The sequence below is a fragment of the Hydra vulgaris genome, chromosome 15, assembly GCF_038396675.1.
Source record: "Hydra vulgaris chromosome 15, alternate assembly HydraT2T_AEP".
NCBI classification, from domain to species: Eukaryota; Metazoa; Cnidaria; class Hydrozoa; order Anthoathecata; family Hydridae; genus Hydra; species Hydra vulgaris.
In genome coordinates, this window is record NC_088934.1 from 9,927,501 (window position 1) to 9,945,916 (window position 18,416).

An 18,416-nucleotide genomic window follows, 5' to 3' on the forward strand; every position below is an offset into this window, starting at 1 on the left:
AATTAAAAAGGTTTTTTCAAATTTACCGAAAATGTTGGTCTTGTAGCATAAGTGGTTTTTGCATATCACGATTCAATATTACTTATCAAATCAAAAAAAGTATTTTGAATATTTCAAAAGATTTTGTAGAAGTTTTTTCTATAGCTCATCTAATTAATCTTTTTTTTTGTTTGTATTTTGTTTCTTTGCTATCAGATATTCTATTTTTGGTAAGACTGGTGGAGCTTTTTCCAGAAATCCTGAAAGCAGAGCAAACTTTGTCGACTGATATCAATCTGTTCTGCTTTTCCTCATCGTTGTTGTAACAATGGACATATTGCTGCATCATGCTGACAGCTCTTTCCGAATGATCATTGACAACAATAAGGCTATTAGCAAAACTTTCAAATATTTTAAACAAAGACTGTGTATGCCAATATTGCGGTGGAAGTAAAAGGCAATCTTTGGTTGATCTTTCTCAGTACTAGCATTTTTTTCTATCTCTTTTCTGTTGTCTTTCTTTTCTTTCTTTTTATTTTTTTTATTTTTAAAGTGTTTAGTCTAAGGCATTTTAAATGAAAGAATTGCAGCTGGAATTTTTGTTTTTCATGTCAAGGCAAATCCTCATCCAATAGAGCTAGTTGAATCATAGTTGAGTCCAAGTACCAAGTGTGCTTGTGAAGCGAATCAAGCGCAGCATCAAATGCTTTCGGATTCCAAAAAATATTTTTAAATTGAAGCATCTGATGGATAGCTTTAATATCTAAGTTGGGGGCCTTTGACACAATACACGATTCTAAATACCACTTGGCATAAAAACAGACCACAAACTCCACGATACGCTTTATTTCTTTCTTGAGATTGTTGTTTTTTGAACAAAGTCAAGTTGAGAAAACAAAAGTTCCATTTTCAGATAGTAAATTGCTTTACCAAGAAAAAGGGCATCATGGATAGCTCCAGTTTTCCTAATCCTAAAAACAGAAGGTGATGGATAAGTCACAACTAATTCAGCCAGCCCTCTTCTATCTTCACCTTATCTTCTCCTGAAAATTCATATAATCTTCAGCAGCCTTTTCACTTATACTACATCACCTCCAGTTACATTTGTACAGATCACTTGAGGCATAACTAAAATTAGGATGTTCAAGTAGGCTCTTAAATTTTTGAAATCATAAGTTTTCTGGTCCGGTAGTCAACTCATTTGTTGTATGTTTCCAAAAATGCACCATTCTTAATTCTGTTATGTGATGCCTGCATGCAAATTTTAAAAGATATTTATTTAAATTGTTGGATATCTTTATGATTGAACTATTTTTGATCCCGGTATTGCTTGCAGTTGTATCAAAACAAAGACCTCCTACTTTTGATTCAAGTTTATATTCCTTTAGCATGTTCAAAATACTTGAATATTGATCCTCACCAAAAAAGGAAGTTAAAGGAGGAACACCTAGTTGCGTCTCATCCTCAATGTTCACAAGAACTGCCAGCCTGTCAACCTTGAACTTTTTTTGCTGCATTAATTTCTTAAAGAGTTTTTCCATCAAAATGTGTAACATATGGATAAGGAAAATCTTCTATTGCATTTTTTACATCCTCTTTTTCTAAGCTTGACATATTTTCATTTGCTAATTTTATTTTTCTAAAGTCTGTTGATTTACTGCAATGTATATCTGTAAGTTCAACACCAGCTTCAGTTAAATTGGCACGTGTCACTTTTTGCAAAACATTTGGCGAAACATCACTTAACATAGCCATTAGAGCAACGTTACCGGCATATGCATCTATTGGAATTTCTGCAGTTACTGTACTGTTAGATTGAGATGGTTCTTTATGATAATAGTTAATAGGCTTAAAATCAGAATCATAAGATGAATCAAAACTCAAATCAAAATTGAGTTCAATTTCATAATTAGATTTTGCTGATTGCACATCCTTTGTTTTCTTTTTCTTTCTAATTGTCTCTCCTGTCTACAAGCATAAAATAATATAAATTATAACGAAATATTTTATAAAAAAATACCACTTAATACTTTTAATTGTAAAGTTTTACCTTTCTGCTAAATTTTTTATTATCTGTCCTTAGAATAAACTTTCTTTCTCCTTCCTGATCTTCCAAAACCATCAAGTATTCAAGCTTATCCTTGTCAGACCTTTTTTTGTAGGTCCTAAAAATGTTCTTCAAATCTGGCTTGTCTACCCAAAAAACTTTTTTTAAGTTATTCTTGAAGTTTTTTTCAATTTGTTAAATCTTTAGAAGAGCCTATTTTTTCTTTTCTTTTTTTTTTAATTAGAATACTGCTTGTCGAGTTAAATAAGATTTTTGAATAGTTGAGTGTCACTAACAACTTCAAACCCTGCATTTATCCAGGGTTTCTTAACCAAATTTTCACAACTTTCAAAATTTTTATGAAGCGAGCACGTAACCAAACTGATTTTTTTGGTAGTTTTAGGCAGTATAGATTGTAGGTATGCTAGATGTTGTAGAATATCCATGCCTGTTGGAAGTTGAATATCTAAATGCATATTTGTTTTTGTTCATTATATTTTTATGAGATAAATTAGATCACTCTCTATCTTAAATATATAATATACATTAAATTGCTCAAGTTTCTAACAAATTAGAAATTACCTGTAACTTCCGGTTTAGCTGCTTAAATAATAAACAATTTCTTTTTTTTATTAGATCTTAACTTAAATTTGCCTTCAAACTCGCACGTTTCGTTTCCTTTATACATATTTATCGCATGTTTAGTATTAATCATTATCATTAATCTAAATAACCAAGAATATATTTGTAAATATTATAAGAGCCTGAAAAATACTTAATATATTATTTAAGTAATTGCTATATTTTATATAATTTTATTTCACTTTTTAAAGGATATATTACAACACATTATATCTTAATTTGTTTTTCATATTGCTACTTATAAAATTACAAATATTGAAGTTATAAGTTAATAACATATTCATTTGTTTGGTAATGGTATTAAACATACATAAAATGAGTAATTCTATTCTTATTTTGAATATATACATTTGCAAACTATATTATGAATCTAAATAACAAAGATTTAATTTAATCGTTGAATAGATTATAAAAACAACGCCGCAACACGTAATAAACGTTTTTTAGCCAATTTAAAATGTAAGTGATACTGTTTTTTGAGAAGGAAGAAAAAAACCATCCTTTTTTAATCAAAAATACAGAAATTTATCTAAACCCTGAAAAAAAAATTTATTATAAATATTTATGGTAGCCTTGCCCTCAAGACATTTAAAGTTAAATCTGTTTTTGGTCATTTTTGGGTCCCTTTTTTTCCAAACATGTGCTTTGAGGACAAGGAAAGAGTGGTTCAATGGTACTGAAACTTTTTGTGAGTAATTTTAAACATATTTGCTTCAAATCTAGACGGTTTGGTTTTTCAAATTCTAAAATTTTTTTTTTCTGAACACCCCTAATGTACATATTGTAGAGTGAAATTAACTATAAAAAACAAAAAACCATCATCTTCACCAAGTTCTCTAAACCTATCATTCACTAATATTCGTGGTCTTCAATGTAACTTTTCTTCTGTTGAGTTTTATCTCTTGCAGAGTTCACCAGACCTACTTGCTCTTTGTGAGACTAATTTGAGTTCAGCTGTCTCGTCTTGTTGTTCTTATTGTTGATGGTTATCTTCCTTTAATTTGTAAAGACTCTAAAAGTCACATGCTTGGTCTGGGCATTTACATTCGTAAGAATCAGCAAAATAATTCTCCAGAAAACAGACGTCTGTTTATTACTGCTAGAAACCATTGTAAAAAGGTTTTGTCTAACGCCAAAGCCCGCTATTCTCAGGTCATAAAATCTCGTATTTCATCACAAAAATTAGGCTCCTGTGACTTCTGGAGAATCTTTAATAGTATCAATAATAAAGGCAAATCTGTAATTCCACCACTCTTGTATGGTTCAGACTTTGTCACCTCACCTAAAGACAAAGCTGAATTGTTTGCTAAAAACTTTTCATCAATATCATCTCTTGATTCCACTAGTTGCGTTCTACCTGATATAGCTGTCAAACAGGTTGATCCATTGCTTGACATTTGTGTTACTCCAGCCTCTGTGTCTAAAGTGATTTCCTGCTTAGGCTCTTCTACAACTTGTGGCCTGGACAATATACCTGTTATAGTTTTGCAGAAGTGTTCTCCAGAGCTGTCATTTATGCTTTCAAAACTATTCAACAAGTGCTTATCAGAGTCTTGTTTTCCAGCCTGCTGGAAAGCAGTATCTTTTATCCCTATTTTTAAAAATTCTGAAGAGCGATTTGATTTGTCTAACTACCATTCCATTAGTCTTCTTCCTATCATAAGCAAGGTTTTTGAATTTTTAATTAACAAACACTTAATCTCTTATTTTGAATCGAATAACTTTCTTTCTGATCATCAATATGGATTTCGATATTCTCGTTTTACAGCTGATTTGCTAACAGTAATAACAAGTAAGTTTTATTGTGCATTAGATGTAGGTGGAGAGGTTAAGGCCATCACTTTTGACATTTCTAAAGCTTTTGATAAAGTTTGGCATGCTGGTCTTCTTCGTAAGCTTTCTTCTTACGATGTATCTTAGAATATATAGAATCCTTCCATTCCAATTGAAGTATGAAAGTTGTCATCGATGAACAACACTCTTCTTTGTATATTCTGTAAACTTCAGGGGTTCCTCAAGGTTCAATTCTTGGCCCTATACTCTTTTTAAGTTACATTAATGATCTTTTAGATATTTTGACATCTAAGATGGCATTGTTCGCTGATGATAATACCATTTGTTCTTGGATCTCACTTCTGCTACAGCATGGGGCTCACAGTGGCTGGTGAACTTTAATTTAGATAAAACTCAATTTTTTCAGCCATTCGTTATCGCAATAATTTAGATCTTCCTATATTTATGAACGGTCATAAACTTGATGAGTCATCTACCCTTTATCTTCTATGATTAACTTTTCCAATCTTTCTTGAAAACCATATATCAAATCCATTGCAAAATTAGTATCTGCTAAGGTTGTATCTCTTTATCGAGCTTGACACTACTTTCTTACTTCGGATTCTATTCTCTATCTCTAGAAATCTTAAATCCATCCTTTTATGAAATACTATTGCCATATCTGGGGTGGATCTTCTAATGATGCCCTTTCTCTTTTAGACAAGGTGCAAAATCGCATTGTAAACATAGTTGGGCCTTCTCTTGCAGCCAACGTCCAACCATTATCACATCGTCGTAATGTCGCTTCTCTTTCTCTTTTCTACAAATACTATAATTGGCACTAGTCTAAAGAGCTAGCATCTCTTGTGCCATCTACTAAAATTCGTTCTAGTGTTACTCGTCATTCAATTAAGTCTCATTCTTTGTCTGTGACTGTTCCTAGGTGCTCCAAAAACTCTTATTCGTCTAGGTTTTTTCCTTGAACATCAGTTTTGGAATTTGCTTCCTACATCTTTCTTTTCTGATTCATATAATATGCAATCCTTTAAGTCGTCTGTCAATCGTTATCTTGCTCTACAATTTTCATCTTTTCTCTTCCAGTAACTTTCAACTCTACTTAGTGGTTGCTTGCAGCCTTGTTGGAAGTAAAGATGTTTAAAAAAAAATTAAAAAATGTCAATTTTTTTATAAAATTTAATAGTTGTTATTTTTATTATTATAGAACTATACATTTTTTATTTACATTTAATATAAACTAATTTCTTTTTTTTCTCAACATTTCTATAAATCAAAATGTTTTTTTATTTCTCATTATTTCTTAAAATTGCTGCTTTGAAAATAATAATGATTTTTTACTTTTAAAAAGTTAAAAATAAACAATATTACAAACTAAAAATATTACTTATGGAAAAAAGAAAAAGAAAAAACTCAACTTAATTACTTTACTGGCACTTTTTTTCGTAACAATCAATGATTAAGTATCATTTATTAAAAAATATATACCGTTGTGCTTTCACTTTCCTTACGACAAAAAAGTTTTAAATTTTAAACATATATACATATAAAATATATATATTATAAACATTATTGATGCAGTGTTGTAATATGTTTACAAAGGAATTTAAATAACTTTTGCAATCAAGATTTTTTCTAAATTTTAAGGAAATTTCTGTTTTAACTTTTTTGATACCACACAATTTGTTAATTATATAAAGCTGATTTAACTATTATAAAATATTATTTTTCTAAACTATTTTCCACAAAATAAAACATAAATATAAACAAAGACATTGCAACAACTTCAAGCGTAAGTAATTGTAATATTTAATTAAATATAAAACTTCTTCTATAGATTTAGCTCTGTTATATCTATAGTTTGTTAATTATTACATAAAGATGAATGCAGTTATCTGCCCTATCTAAATTAGTAAAAACATTTATCTAATTTTTTCATCATTTTTCATAAGTAGGTTCATCAGGAAGAAGTTTCTTCCTATGGACCTACTGATGGAGAAACAAGTTGTTAAAGAAAAAAAATTTAAAATTTAAGAAACTTAACTTTGAGTAGTTAGTTATAGTTTTTCTTATGGAAATTGAGTAATTATAAAGTTTTTTTAATGTATGTATGTAAGTAAGTTTGTTAAAATTAAATAAGTCTTACAAGACTGTCACAAATTCATGTTCAGTTGTTATTTTATTAGTAACTTTTACTTTTCTTTTTATCATTTTTTAAATTTATTTTTTAGAAAAGCAATCAAGTTTTAGTATTAAAAGTGTAGTTTCAAGTGGTCATTTGAATTCATTAGAAATAGCAACCTCAAGAAGAATTCAATCAAGTCTTCCATTAGTTGCACAAAGTAAGGTTTATATATATATATATATATATATATATATATATATATATATATATATATATATATATATATAGATCTATAGTTTGTTGGCTTTGGGAAGAGCGGAAGGAAAAAAGTGATTCTTACGCCAACACATACGTCACTTTTAATTACTTTTGACTTTCGTCCAACATTTTCGTGTTGGACGAAAGTCAAAACCATTAATTTAATTACAAATTAATTGTTATATAAAAAAACCACAAAAACGCAAATTTAATTGACCGGAATGTTTTTAAAAACATTCTGAATGTTTTTAAAACATTCTTAATGTTTTTAACAATATAAACAATGTTTTTATTTTTATTTTTTTTATAAAATGTTTTTAATTTTATTTTTTTTAATAAAATGTTTTTATTTTTATTTTTTTTACTGTAAATCATGCGCGGAGTGTTGCTACATCGACTATCTTATAGCCTGACTCGCAAGGGAGTGCTGCTACATCGACTGACAAATAGCCTGACTCGCAAGGGAGTGCTGCTACATCGACTGATAAATAGCCTGACTCGCAAGGGAGTGCTGCTACATCGACTGACAAATAGCCTGACCCGCAAGGGAGTGCTGCTACATCGACTGAGGGTTTGGTTGGGGCAGGCAGTCTATCATTATTAAAAAAAAAAATTCCGGTCTTGCATTTTAATTTTTACTTTTTGTCAACAAAATATGTAAAAAACTTTCGGACAACATCTAAGGGTTCTATATATATACATATATTTATATAATATATATATATATATATATATATGTATATGAATATATATATATATATATCTATATATATATTTATATATATATAAACTAGTAAAAAACATTTATCTAACTTTTTTCTTCAACTTAAAGTTTTACCATTGCTGGATCGTCAGGAAGAGTACTCTTCCTGATGATCCAGCAATGGTGAAACTTCAAGTTGAAGAAAAAAGTTAGACAAGTGTTTTTTACTAATTTATTATTGCTCTGTTCTTTAAGAACATTGAGCACTCTATTTGTAAAATACACTAACATAGTTTACACATATATATATATATATATATATATATATATATATATATATATATATATATATATATATATATATATATATATATATAAATAAATAAATTGATTATAATAAATAAGGCAGTGCATAACTATTTAAAAAAATATATTTTAGATATAATAATATATTATATCTAAAATATATTTGTAATAATTTATTTATATACATATCGTATAACAAGAGATGACTTTTAAAGATATATATATATATATATATATATATATATATATATATATATATATATATATATATACTCACAAACGCCTGTTTGGATAGTTTTTTTCTCCCTATTTTTTATTTAAATACAACATTGTAGAGTTGACATTGTAGAGCAAGTTTTGGGTTGAACTTTTCTATGTCTATATATTTACAACTTGCATGGTTTGCAACCATATTTATGTCATTGTAATTGTTGTTATTTAACTGATGGAAAATGAAGTTGTTGAGTTTTTTATAAGAATTAAATTCTAAGATCTTTGGAAAAGATGAATGGTTATTTTAAGTATAACTTAACTAAAAATATAATAACAACAATATTTATAATAATATATATATAATGAAAAATATATCTCTATTTAGAAACCAGAACAGGATTATATATTAAAAATAAATTGTAAAATATAAGTTACAATCATGAAAATTATCTATATTTAAATAATAAAAGTTTTAAATTATTATAAGTAACATATAATATTTATAATAACTAACAATAATAATAACATGAAATCTTAAAAATATCTTACTATAAATGTGTTAAGTAGATTATACTTTGTTAGATATAAGTTAAGCAAAATTACAAATAATAATTTTACTTGTTTTAATTTCAATAAAGAGATTACTTTAATATATTTTTCATTATATAAAACTATTTTATCATTAATTTTTTTTAATTTTTATTTTTTAGCTTCAGCTGCTGTAATTCAGTTAAATTCAAGTACAGTTCATGTTGATAAAAGTATAGTTGTTGTTAATTTTTATTTAATTAAAAGTTTCATATTACATAATTCAGTTAAATTCAAGTATAGTCCATTATAATAATAATATAGTTATTGTTAATTTTTATTTAATTAAAAGTTTTATGTTTGTTATTTATCTATATATTTCTATTTTAGTAGTGCAAACAAGTTTTAGCATTGAAGATTTGGTATCAAGTGATCACTTAAATGTATTAAACATTACAACTTCAACAGTAATTTATTCTAGTTTCAATCAATCATTTGTTAAACAAAGTAAGATTATATTAATATGAGGTAATGCTGTCAATACAAAAATTTATGATTTAAAACAAAATAACTGATAGACATTTAACACTGGATGCTGTAAAGGGTGTATCACAACTTCTTTATACTTCTTCATATTCTTTTATATTTGTATTACAATAATATATTGTATTTATAATATATAATTATATTCTATTTTATACTTTTTGCTTAAATGTATACACAACTCTAGCATTACATTTTTTTTTACAGTTATTCCATTGTTCTTACTCATAAAACTATCAAATTTGTAAAATATGATAATGGTTCTGATTTATAAAGTTCCGTTTGTTTAAACTTCACCTTGACTTTATTATATTGTTTATGTTTAAAAGAAAAAAAGAAAAAGATATTTTTGGATGTTATAGCTGGCTCAATAGCTGAATAGATAAAAAATTAACTTTGATCATGGAACTAAAAAGATAAGAGAAAAATGATTGTTGCAATTGTTTTTTCAAATAAAAGCAATTGCAAAGAACCTAAATCTTTTACCTGATTTAAAGCAGGATAAAAATTCCTTGGATTAGAGGATATGCTAAATATGTGTCAAAATTTTGATTGAGTTTTTTAATTAGATTTATTTGATTAAAAAAATTTTTTGATTTTTTTTTCCCATAATAAGTTATTATGTATTTGTTCAAGCTATTGCTTAAAAGAAAAGTTAGGTTTTTTTATTTATTTATTTATAGCAATAAATTTATGTTTGTAAGGCTTTTAAATATCACTAAAAGTTGAAACAATTGTTATTTGTATGGATAGTGAAACATGGAGTATAACGGAGTATGGATTTGAAAATAAACTACATGCAGTAACTTGAGAAAATAGAGAAGTCAATTAGGTAGATGTTCATGGTACTACCTTCAGAGAACTGATAAAATTATTTTATTCTTTAACTCCAAAAACCGAACCTTAACAAACTAGGCTCCTGTGCTGAAAAATAAGCTGAACATGGGACTATCAACGCTCATGGTACTGGAGTGTTGTGAGAATCGAACTCAGAATTTCTTATTTACAAAGCAAGCACTCTACCTCTTGACCACATATACATTGTTGCAAACCTTTTGCATCATTGCATACCTCAAATTCATCAATAAAAAAAACTTAAAATATTGTTGTCATTTTTTTATATGTTATGATGCTTGCTAATTGAATATAAGCACAGTAAATTTGTTTTGATAGAAACAGCACAGTTAATTTGTTTTGATTTTTTTTTTGAATGCTCATTAAGAACTACAATCTTTTATTTGACAACAAATTTTTTCAGCAATCGCAAAATGTTCATGTTTTTTAACTTTTGTCACAAATTCAAAACATCAAAATTAACACAACTTTTAACGTTATCATTTTGAACATAAATAAGTATTGTATCAATTTCTTATTTATTTCAATAAATAAGAAATTAAAAACTAGACGTTTAATTCAAGTGATGAAATTAGACTTAAATTACTCTTACTAAAACCTATGCTTTTTTATCTAGAATTGATAACAGATAAAGCTTAAAAGTTTTTTGAAAAACTTTGACTCAAAGAACCTTCGAGAACTTATAGATTAACATTGTGAATACTTTACAGTGTGAGTACTTTACATTGTGAATACTTTACACTGTGAGTACTTTACAGTGTAATTACATTACACTGTTAGTATTTTACAGTGTGAGTACTTTACAGTGTGAGTACTTTACAGTTTAAGTACTTTTTAATGTGAGTATTTTACAGTGTAAACACTTTTTAATGTGAGTACTTTACAGTATGAGTACTTTACAGTGTAAGTACTATACAGCATAAGTACTTTACAGTGTGAGTACTTCACAGTGTAAGTACTTCATAGTGTGAATACTTTACAGTGTAAACACTTTCTAATGTGAGTAATTTACAGTGTGAGTACTTTAAAGAGTGTTAGTACTTACAGTTTGAGTACAGCAGTTTTTATTATTGCAATCTCACTAAATATTTCATTGGGTTTAAAGGTTGTATTTTTATCAATTAGTGGCCAACTTGCTCAAAATAAACAATTTAGTTTTTTTTAAAGAACCTCTGAGCTATTAGGTTTACTTCTTTTGTTTTGTTGTGTTACATTTTATTAGTTTTTCAAGTCTCTATTTATATAGCTAGTTTTTCCATTATGAATTCCATTTTTTAATACACAACAGTGGCTGCTTGCAACTTTGTAGAAATTAAATACAATTTTAAGTGTTTTTTGTGATTGTTGTTTATTGGTTTATCATTAGGTTATTGTAAGGAAGAAACAGTTGGTTCAGTAAATTTTACTGGTTTATACACCTTTCCTTTTACTCTTGTGAAAATTTCTTCTACTCAAATGGTGTCAATTCCTTGTGTCTACAATACAAGCATAATGTTAAATCGTCGATGCATTCAAAGTGATCCAGCTAGTGATCCATATTGGAGTACAGTAAATCTTTTCACATGTCCTTCAAAGACAGAAACTTCTCAATTACTTATCAAACTACAATTGGTATAAAATGTCAATATTTTATTTGTAAGATATTCTTTTAAAATTATTTTATAAACCAATTTTTTAGTGTGTTTTAAAGATAGATAATTTAAAGAAAGCTTTTTTGTTAATGATTATGGAATTCTTATTAAATAATAGCCAAAGTATAAGTTATTTGATATTTGTTGAGGTAAACTTACTTGTTATTAGTCGCCATTCAAACATTTAGAAAAGCTATTTTAGCATTAAGGTTAGAATGATTTTTCATCAGTTTTCTGGCTTAAATGCTTTTTAATAGTTTAATTTTTAATTACTTAGTTTGTGTTTATTTATATTTATTTAATTTTTTTTGACAAAGTATTAATTTTTTTATACAAATAAAAGTTTTTAATCACTAAAAACCGTGGTGGCTTCAAATAGGGATGGTTTTTTTGTCCTAGTTACAAATCTAGACTAAGGGGATCTAATGCATAAACCCTGATTGGTTTATGAAGTATATCTTGCAGCTAAAAGAAATTTAAATTATGCACATCAATGCAAAAATTTAATTTGCACATTTTTTTAAACATGTATTTCTCCAATGGTATTGTCTCACCTGTTTACCAATGGAAATACCATCATCATTGCAACAATAATTGGCATCATTGTTTCAACATTAGTATATCAATTTATAAAGTTTGTTAATAGGATACTATTTTTTTATTTACAAATAAAACTTTAGTAATTTAAATAATGATTTATTACTGATTTTTTTATTTTTTTTATTTTTATACAGACAAATATTACAAGTTCAAATGCTGAGGCAATTGCAAGCAACTTAAAGAATGTATTAAAAAATGGTATTGTCACAAATGAATATGATATATATATTGTATCCAATGTCATTAAAAACATTATTAAACCAAGCTCATTGTTATCAGAAATGGTTTGTATTTTGTCGTTTAATATATTAAACATATAAAAAATTATATTTCATAACAAAGTATTTATTATATTTCATAACAAAATGTTTGTTATTTTTTATAACAAAATGTATTTTATATTTCATAACAATCTATTTTCATAACAAAGTGTTTATAATATTTATAATTATTATATTTTATATCAATGTCTTCATTTTCTTTTATAACAATATGTTTATATGATTTTTATATTTCAGATCTATGCCTTTATTATATTTCATAAGAAAGTGTTGGTTATATTTCAAAACAATGTGTTTATTTCTCACGTAAAATCTAACAAAAATATAAATGTGTTAAAATTTAACTTAATTAGATTTTTATTTATTAATTCTGTTAATGTTTGTTTTGATAAAACAGTCAGAAAAAAATGATTACTTGACTTCAATAAAACTAGTTTTAAGTTATACAACTTACTTAACCAATAAAACTCATTGGTAAAGTCACGCTAATAATGTGACATTTTACAAAAAAGTTAAGTTTATTGATAAAATTTCAATTTGACAACTTTAAAAACAAATGAGTTATGATTTTTGGAATACAATGTATTTAAATGTCTCAATTATATTTTTTCTGAGCTATATATATATCTGTGTGTGTGTGTGTGTGTGTGTGTGTGTGTGTGTGTGTGTGTGTGTGTGTGTGTGTGTGTGTGTGTGTGTGTGTGTGTGTGTGTGTGTGTGTGTGTGTGTATATATATATATAATATATATATATATATATATATATATATATATATATAATATATATATATATATAATATATATATATATATATATATATATATATATATAATATATATATAATATATATATAATATATATATATATATACATAATATATATATATATATATATATATATATATATATATATAATATATATATATATAATATATACATATATATATATAATATATATATATATATATATATATATATATATATATATATATATATATATATATATATATTATATATACATAAATATAGCCCACTATATAAAAAATTAAATTAAGTTTAAATTAAATTAATATTTTTGTACATTTAACTTGTTTAAACTTTTTAAAATTAATAATTAAACATAAGGAAATTTTAATTTTAATTTTTTTTTGTAATTTATTTCACTCTAAATTTTGTTAATAAGTTCGAGTGATCGTTATTTTAAATGCAAACCAATGTGTCACTAAGCGATAGAAACAACAGTTATCAAAAATGTTGTGAAACGCCTATTGTGGAAAATGCAAATAAAATATTAACAAAAAAAAAATTATTAAACTGAAATGTTCTCAAATAATTAGTTTGCAAATAAAAACTCCAAAATCCTGAGTATGAAAATTTAAAAATGAAAAATGAAAATTGAACTGCAAGTAATAATAATAATTAACATAAGGGTCATTCCATATGAAATCATCAAGACCATGACACCCTCAGACGTCTCAGAATTTATTCATTTTTGCCTCACTTGCATTCCATATTAAAAAAATAACAATTGCAAAAATTTTAGTTAAAAATACATATAGGTTCCAGAGATATCGTCAGTTGAAATAATGATGACTCATCAATTTAGTGGTTATCTGAAGCGACCACGAAGCAACTTTGACATTTAGTATTTTTACAATGGCTTGGGGAGATTTCTTAAAATTTGGTACCCCAATAGATTTTTATTAGAGGAATCCAAAAATAGCACCCTCAAGACTTGATTGTCTCAGGAAATGCCTTGTTTATCCAATTTCGTTCAAAATTATTGACTTGTAAATTAATGATTTTTGGAGGTAAAATAAAGAATGTGGCCCAAAATCCTGAGTAAAAAGTTTAATTGTATATTCATCAATTGTCTCTGTAATTCTTGATCAAAATTTGCATTTAAAAATGGTATCTATTTAGAAAAGTTTAAATTTTGTAACAAAAGCAATTGAAATGTTTTTTAAAACATTTAAATAAAACACCAAATAGTGTTATTTAGTGACTATTTTAAGACATTTATATTCATATGCCAAGGGAGGGCCAGGGGGACTCTGACTAACTCTGCCCTCCTCCCCTCCCCCAATTTATTTTCATTGTTTCAAATTGGTGAATGCTTGCATCCTATTATATGAAAAACAGGCATAGTTTTGTTTTGTTCTTTTTAAAGGTTATACTTTACTTGTTTGTATTTTCTTAAAGAATGTAAATTTTATTGTTTTTATATTTTTTTTGGCAGGTAATAGTATAAATAATAAACATATTCAATATGGAGAAATGTGACATTAGAAAAAGTCCTAACATTTATTGCCTCAAAACTGGATTTTCTAGAAAATAAGGTTTTGTTCAATTCAAAGATCTTCCTTGTGAAAAACAAGAAGAAATAATATGGCGAGCAAATTTAACAGAAAAATATTGTTCAATAAGAGTTATATGTTGTTATCATGAGCAGTTCTATGGGAAATATTTTGAGAGAAAAATTACAAAGTGTTGCAATCCTTTTGGAACACACAAGGAAAGTAAAAAAATTGCTATAAAAGGTAATCTAACATTAGTTACAGCAGAATTTATATGAAACTTAAAAGAAATACAATTTATTATTTATAACAATTTTTTTATTTTTAGTTATTTAAAAAACTTAAAACTAAATTTGCTTCTTAGGTAATATAAAGATTTCCCTAGAATAATGGTTGGAAATTCTGCAGTAAATGTTACAAAAAAGCAGTAGAAACTGATAAAGATTTAAATTCACAAGAAGAATGGAAATCAAAAAGTGAGAAAAAAATTAAGTTAGATACTACTACAGAATTGCTTGGAATTTCACCAGTCAAACTAAAAAGTCTTTCAAAACATAGCAAATTGCCTGCAGCAAAACAAAAGTTTAAGAACACTATTGACAGAGTTGCAAAAATGGTCTCATTAGCATATAATATTAAAGAAACTTCTTTAACAACAGAAATAAAAAGCCCAATTTCAAACAACAACATTAACAATGACCATGATCTAGACATTTTAATGTATGAAATTAAAAAAAAAATTTCAGAGACTGACTCTTATCGCCATAAAAAGCAAATGTTAAAACTCGCACCAAAATCATGGACACATACAAAGATATCAAGCTACCTTGAAGTGTCTGAGTATCTTGTTTGAATTGCAAGAAAAGTTAAAAATGAGCATGGAGTTTTATCATTGTCTGAAAAAAAAGCTGGAAACCCACTTTCACCAGAAACAGTTAATTTAGTGATTAACTTGTATCAAAGTGATGAATATTTAAGAATGATGCCAAGAAAAAAAGATTTTGTAAGTGTTAAGAAAAACCAACATGTTCAAAAAAGATTATTGCTACTCAATCTTTATGAATTACATATTGCGTTTAAAAAAGACTACCCTAACATCAAAGTCAGTTTGTCAAAGTTTAGTACGCTTAAACCTAAATGGTGCATTACAACTAATGCGTGAGGTACTCATAATGTATGTGTATTTATACATCACCAAAATACAAAATTTCTCATTGATGCCATTAGGTGGAATAAAATTTATAAAGATTTCATGGCATTGGTTGTTTGTTCTCTTGAAAATGCAGAATGTTTGTTGCATCAATGTAACCAATGCCTTGGTATTAAAGTATTAAAAACTTTTTTAGTATAAGAGTTTATGGACCATGAGCTCGAAGAAGATATAGCATTCAAGCAATGGCAGAGTACCGATTGCACAACACTATTATTACAGTCTTTGCCACTAGATAAATTTAATGATTTATTATGTGACAGCATTGACAACTTTACCACTCATTCATATATTGCAAAACACAAAGTAGATACTTGAAAAACTGTAAAGAAAATCTTAACCAAAAACGAATGCTTAATTTTAGGAGATTTTGCTGAAAATTATCAATATGTTGTTCAGGATGAGGTTCAAAGTTATCACTGGGGCAAAAGTCAAAGTTCACCCTTTACAATTGTTTTTTATTTTATAGGAAAAACTTCTCAAACATAAATCTATTTGTTACCTTTCAGAAGATGTTGATTATGACACAGGATTTATTTACAAGACTCAGGAAGATATAACTAGATATATCAAAGAAAATTTACTTAATGTATCAAGTGTGAAATACTTTTCCAATGGTTGTGCAGCACAATTTAAAAATTTTAAAAACTTTATCAATTTTTGTCATCACAGTAAAGACTTTGATTTAAGTGCTGAATGGGTATTTTTTGCTACCAGTCATGGTAAATCCCCCTATGATGGTATTGGTGGGACTGTTAAAAGAGTAGTATGTCAAGAAAGTCTAAAACAAATAACCACTGGGCAGATTTTAGGTGTTAAATTAATGTACTCCTTTTCTAAAGCCAAGATAAATGGAATTTGTTTTATATTATTTTCAAAAGATGAAATCGACCTAACAAGACTTCAATTAGAAAAAAGATATTTAGGTGGAAGAACAGTTCCTGGCACAAGGATGTATCATCACTTTATTCCAATTGCTTCAAACACTATAAGTTATAAAAAAAACAAGTATTGATATATGCACTGAAACATTTGATATCATTTGAACAAGCAAACATAATAAAGAGATTTCATTAAACGTAAAAAAAAAAAGGATTATATTGCATGTTTTTATGACGGATTTTGGTGGGTAGGGATTGCTGAAGATTTAGTGACCTTGATATAAAAGTCAAATTCATGCATCCACATGGACCAGGTAAAAACTTCTTTTGGCCAATGAGAAATGACGAGTGTTGGGTGCTCAATTCTAGAGTTATATGCCTAATTTCTACACCCACAACAGTGTCAGGTTGTTTCTACAGCATATCTTATTTAGATTTGGAGAATATAAACAGTTGGTTACAAAAAAAAATTAAATATATTTAAAATTATTTTGTTGTCATTTTATTTACCTGTTTTGCATTTAGAATTTGTCTTTCTTTTTTTCTTTTTTTTTCAAATCCTTGGATGTAAGGCTGAAAAGGAGGGGAAGTTTAAATAATTCCCACTGTCTACCTCATAATGTCAATGACTATATTAGTCTTAAACTACTAAATAATACCATAAAGATATTGATTCAAATAAAAATGTTTAAAAATATTTCAGTATCTTTGGTTTTAAAATTTAAGATTTTTAAAATTGTGAAAAGATCTCAGTTGTGAGTGCTTACTTTGAAATAAGAGGTAAGTATTTATCGATTTGAAACAATGAAAATAAATTTTAGAGTTTACAAAGTTTCTCAAACTTAAACTAAAAATATATATATATATATATATGTTTTCAAATTATATTTTAATAATTATTAATTCAATTTATGTAAAAAGAAAAAAATTTAGGGAGATGGGGGGGGGGACAGAGTTAGTCAGAGTCCCATAGCCCTCCCTTGGCATATGAATATAAATGTCTTAAAATAGTCACTAAGTAACACTATTTCGTGTTTTATTTAAATGTTTTAAAAAACATTTCAATTGCTTTTGTTACAAAATTTAAACTTTTCTAAATAGATACCATTTTTAAATGCAAATTTTGATCAAGAATTACAGAGACAATTGATGAATATACAATTAAACTTTTTACTCAGGATTTTGGGCCACATTCTTTATTTTACCTCCAAAAATCATTAATTTACAAGTCAATAATTTTGAACGAAATTGGATAAACAAGGCATTTCCTGAGACAATCAAGTCTTGAGGGTGCTATTTTTGGATTCCTCTAATAAAAATCTATTGGGGTACCAAATTTTAAGAAATCTCCCCAAGCCATTATAAAAATACTAAATGTCAAAGTTGCTTTGTAGTCGCTTCAGATAACCACTAAATTGATGAGTCATCATTATTTCAACTGACGATATCTCTGGAACCCATTTGTATTTTTAACTAAAATTTTTGCAGTTGTTATTTTTTTAATATGGACTGCAAGTGAGGTAAAAATGA

At 26.8% G+C, this 18,416-nt stretch overlaps 1 protein-coding gene across 1 annotated transcript in view; it reads left to right on the forward strand.

Annotated features, from left to right (window-relative positions):
• The window catches only part of LOC136091740 (uncharacterized), a 60,639-nt gene that overhangs the window by 39,306 nt on the left and 2,917 nt on the right, over positions 1-18,416 (forward strand). Inside the window, exons 10-14 of the mRNA XM_065819448.1 lie at positions 6,688-6,798; positions 8,772-8,822; positions 8,980-9,096; positions 11,354-11,598; positions 12,353-12,502. Of these exons, the coding sequence (XP_065675520.1) occupies positions 6,688-6,798; positions 8,772-8,822; positions 8,980-9,096; positions 11,354-11,598; positions 12,353-12,502 (674 nt within the window). The remainder of the gene's footprint in view (positions 1-6,687; positions 6,799-8,771; positions 8,823-8,979; positions 9,097-11,353; positions 11,599-12,352; positions 12,503-18,416) is intronic.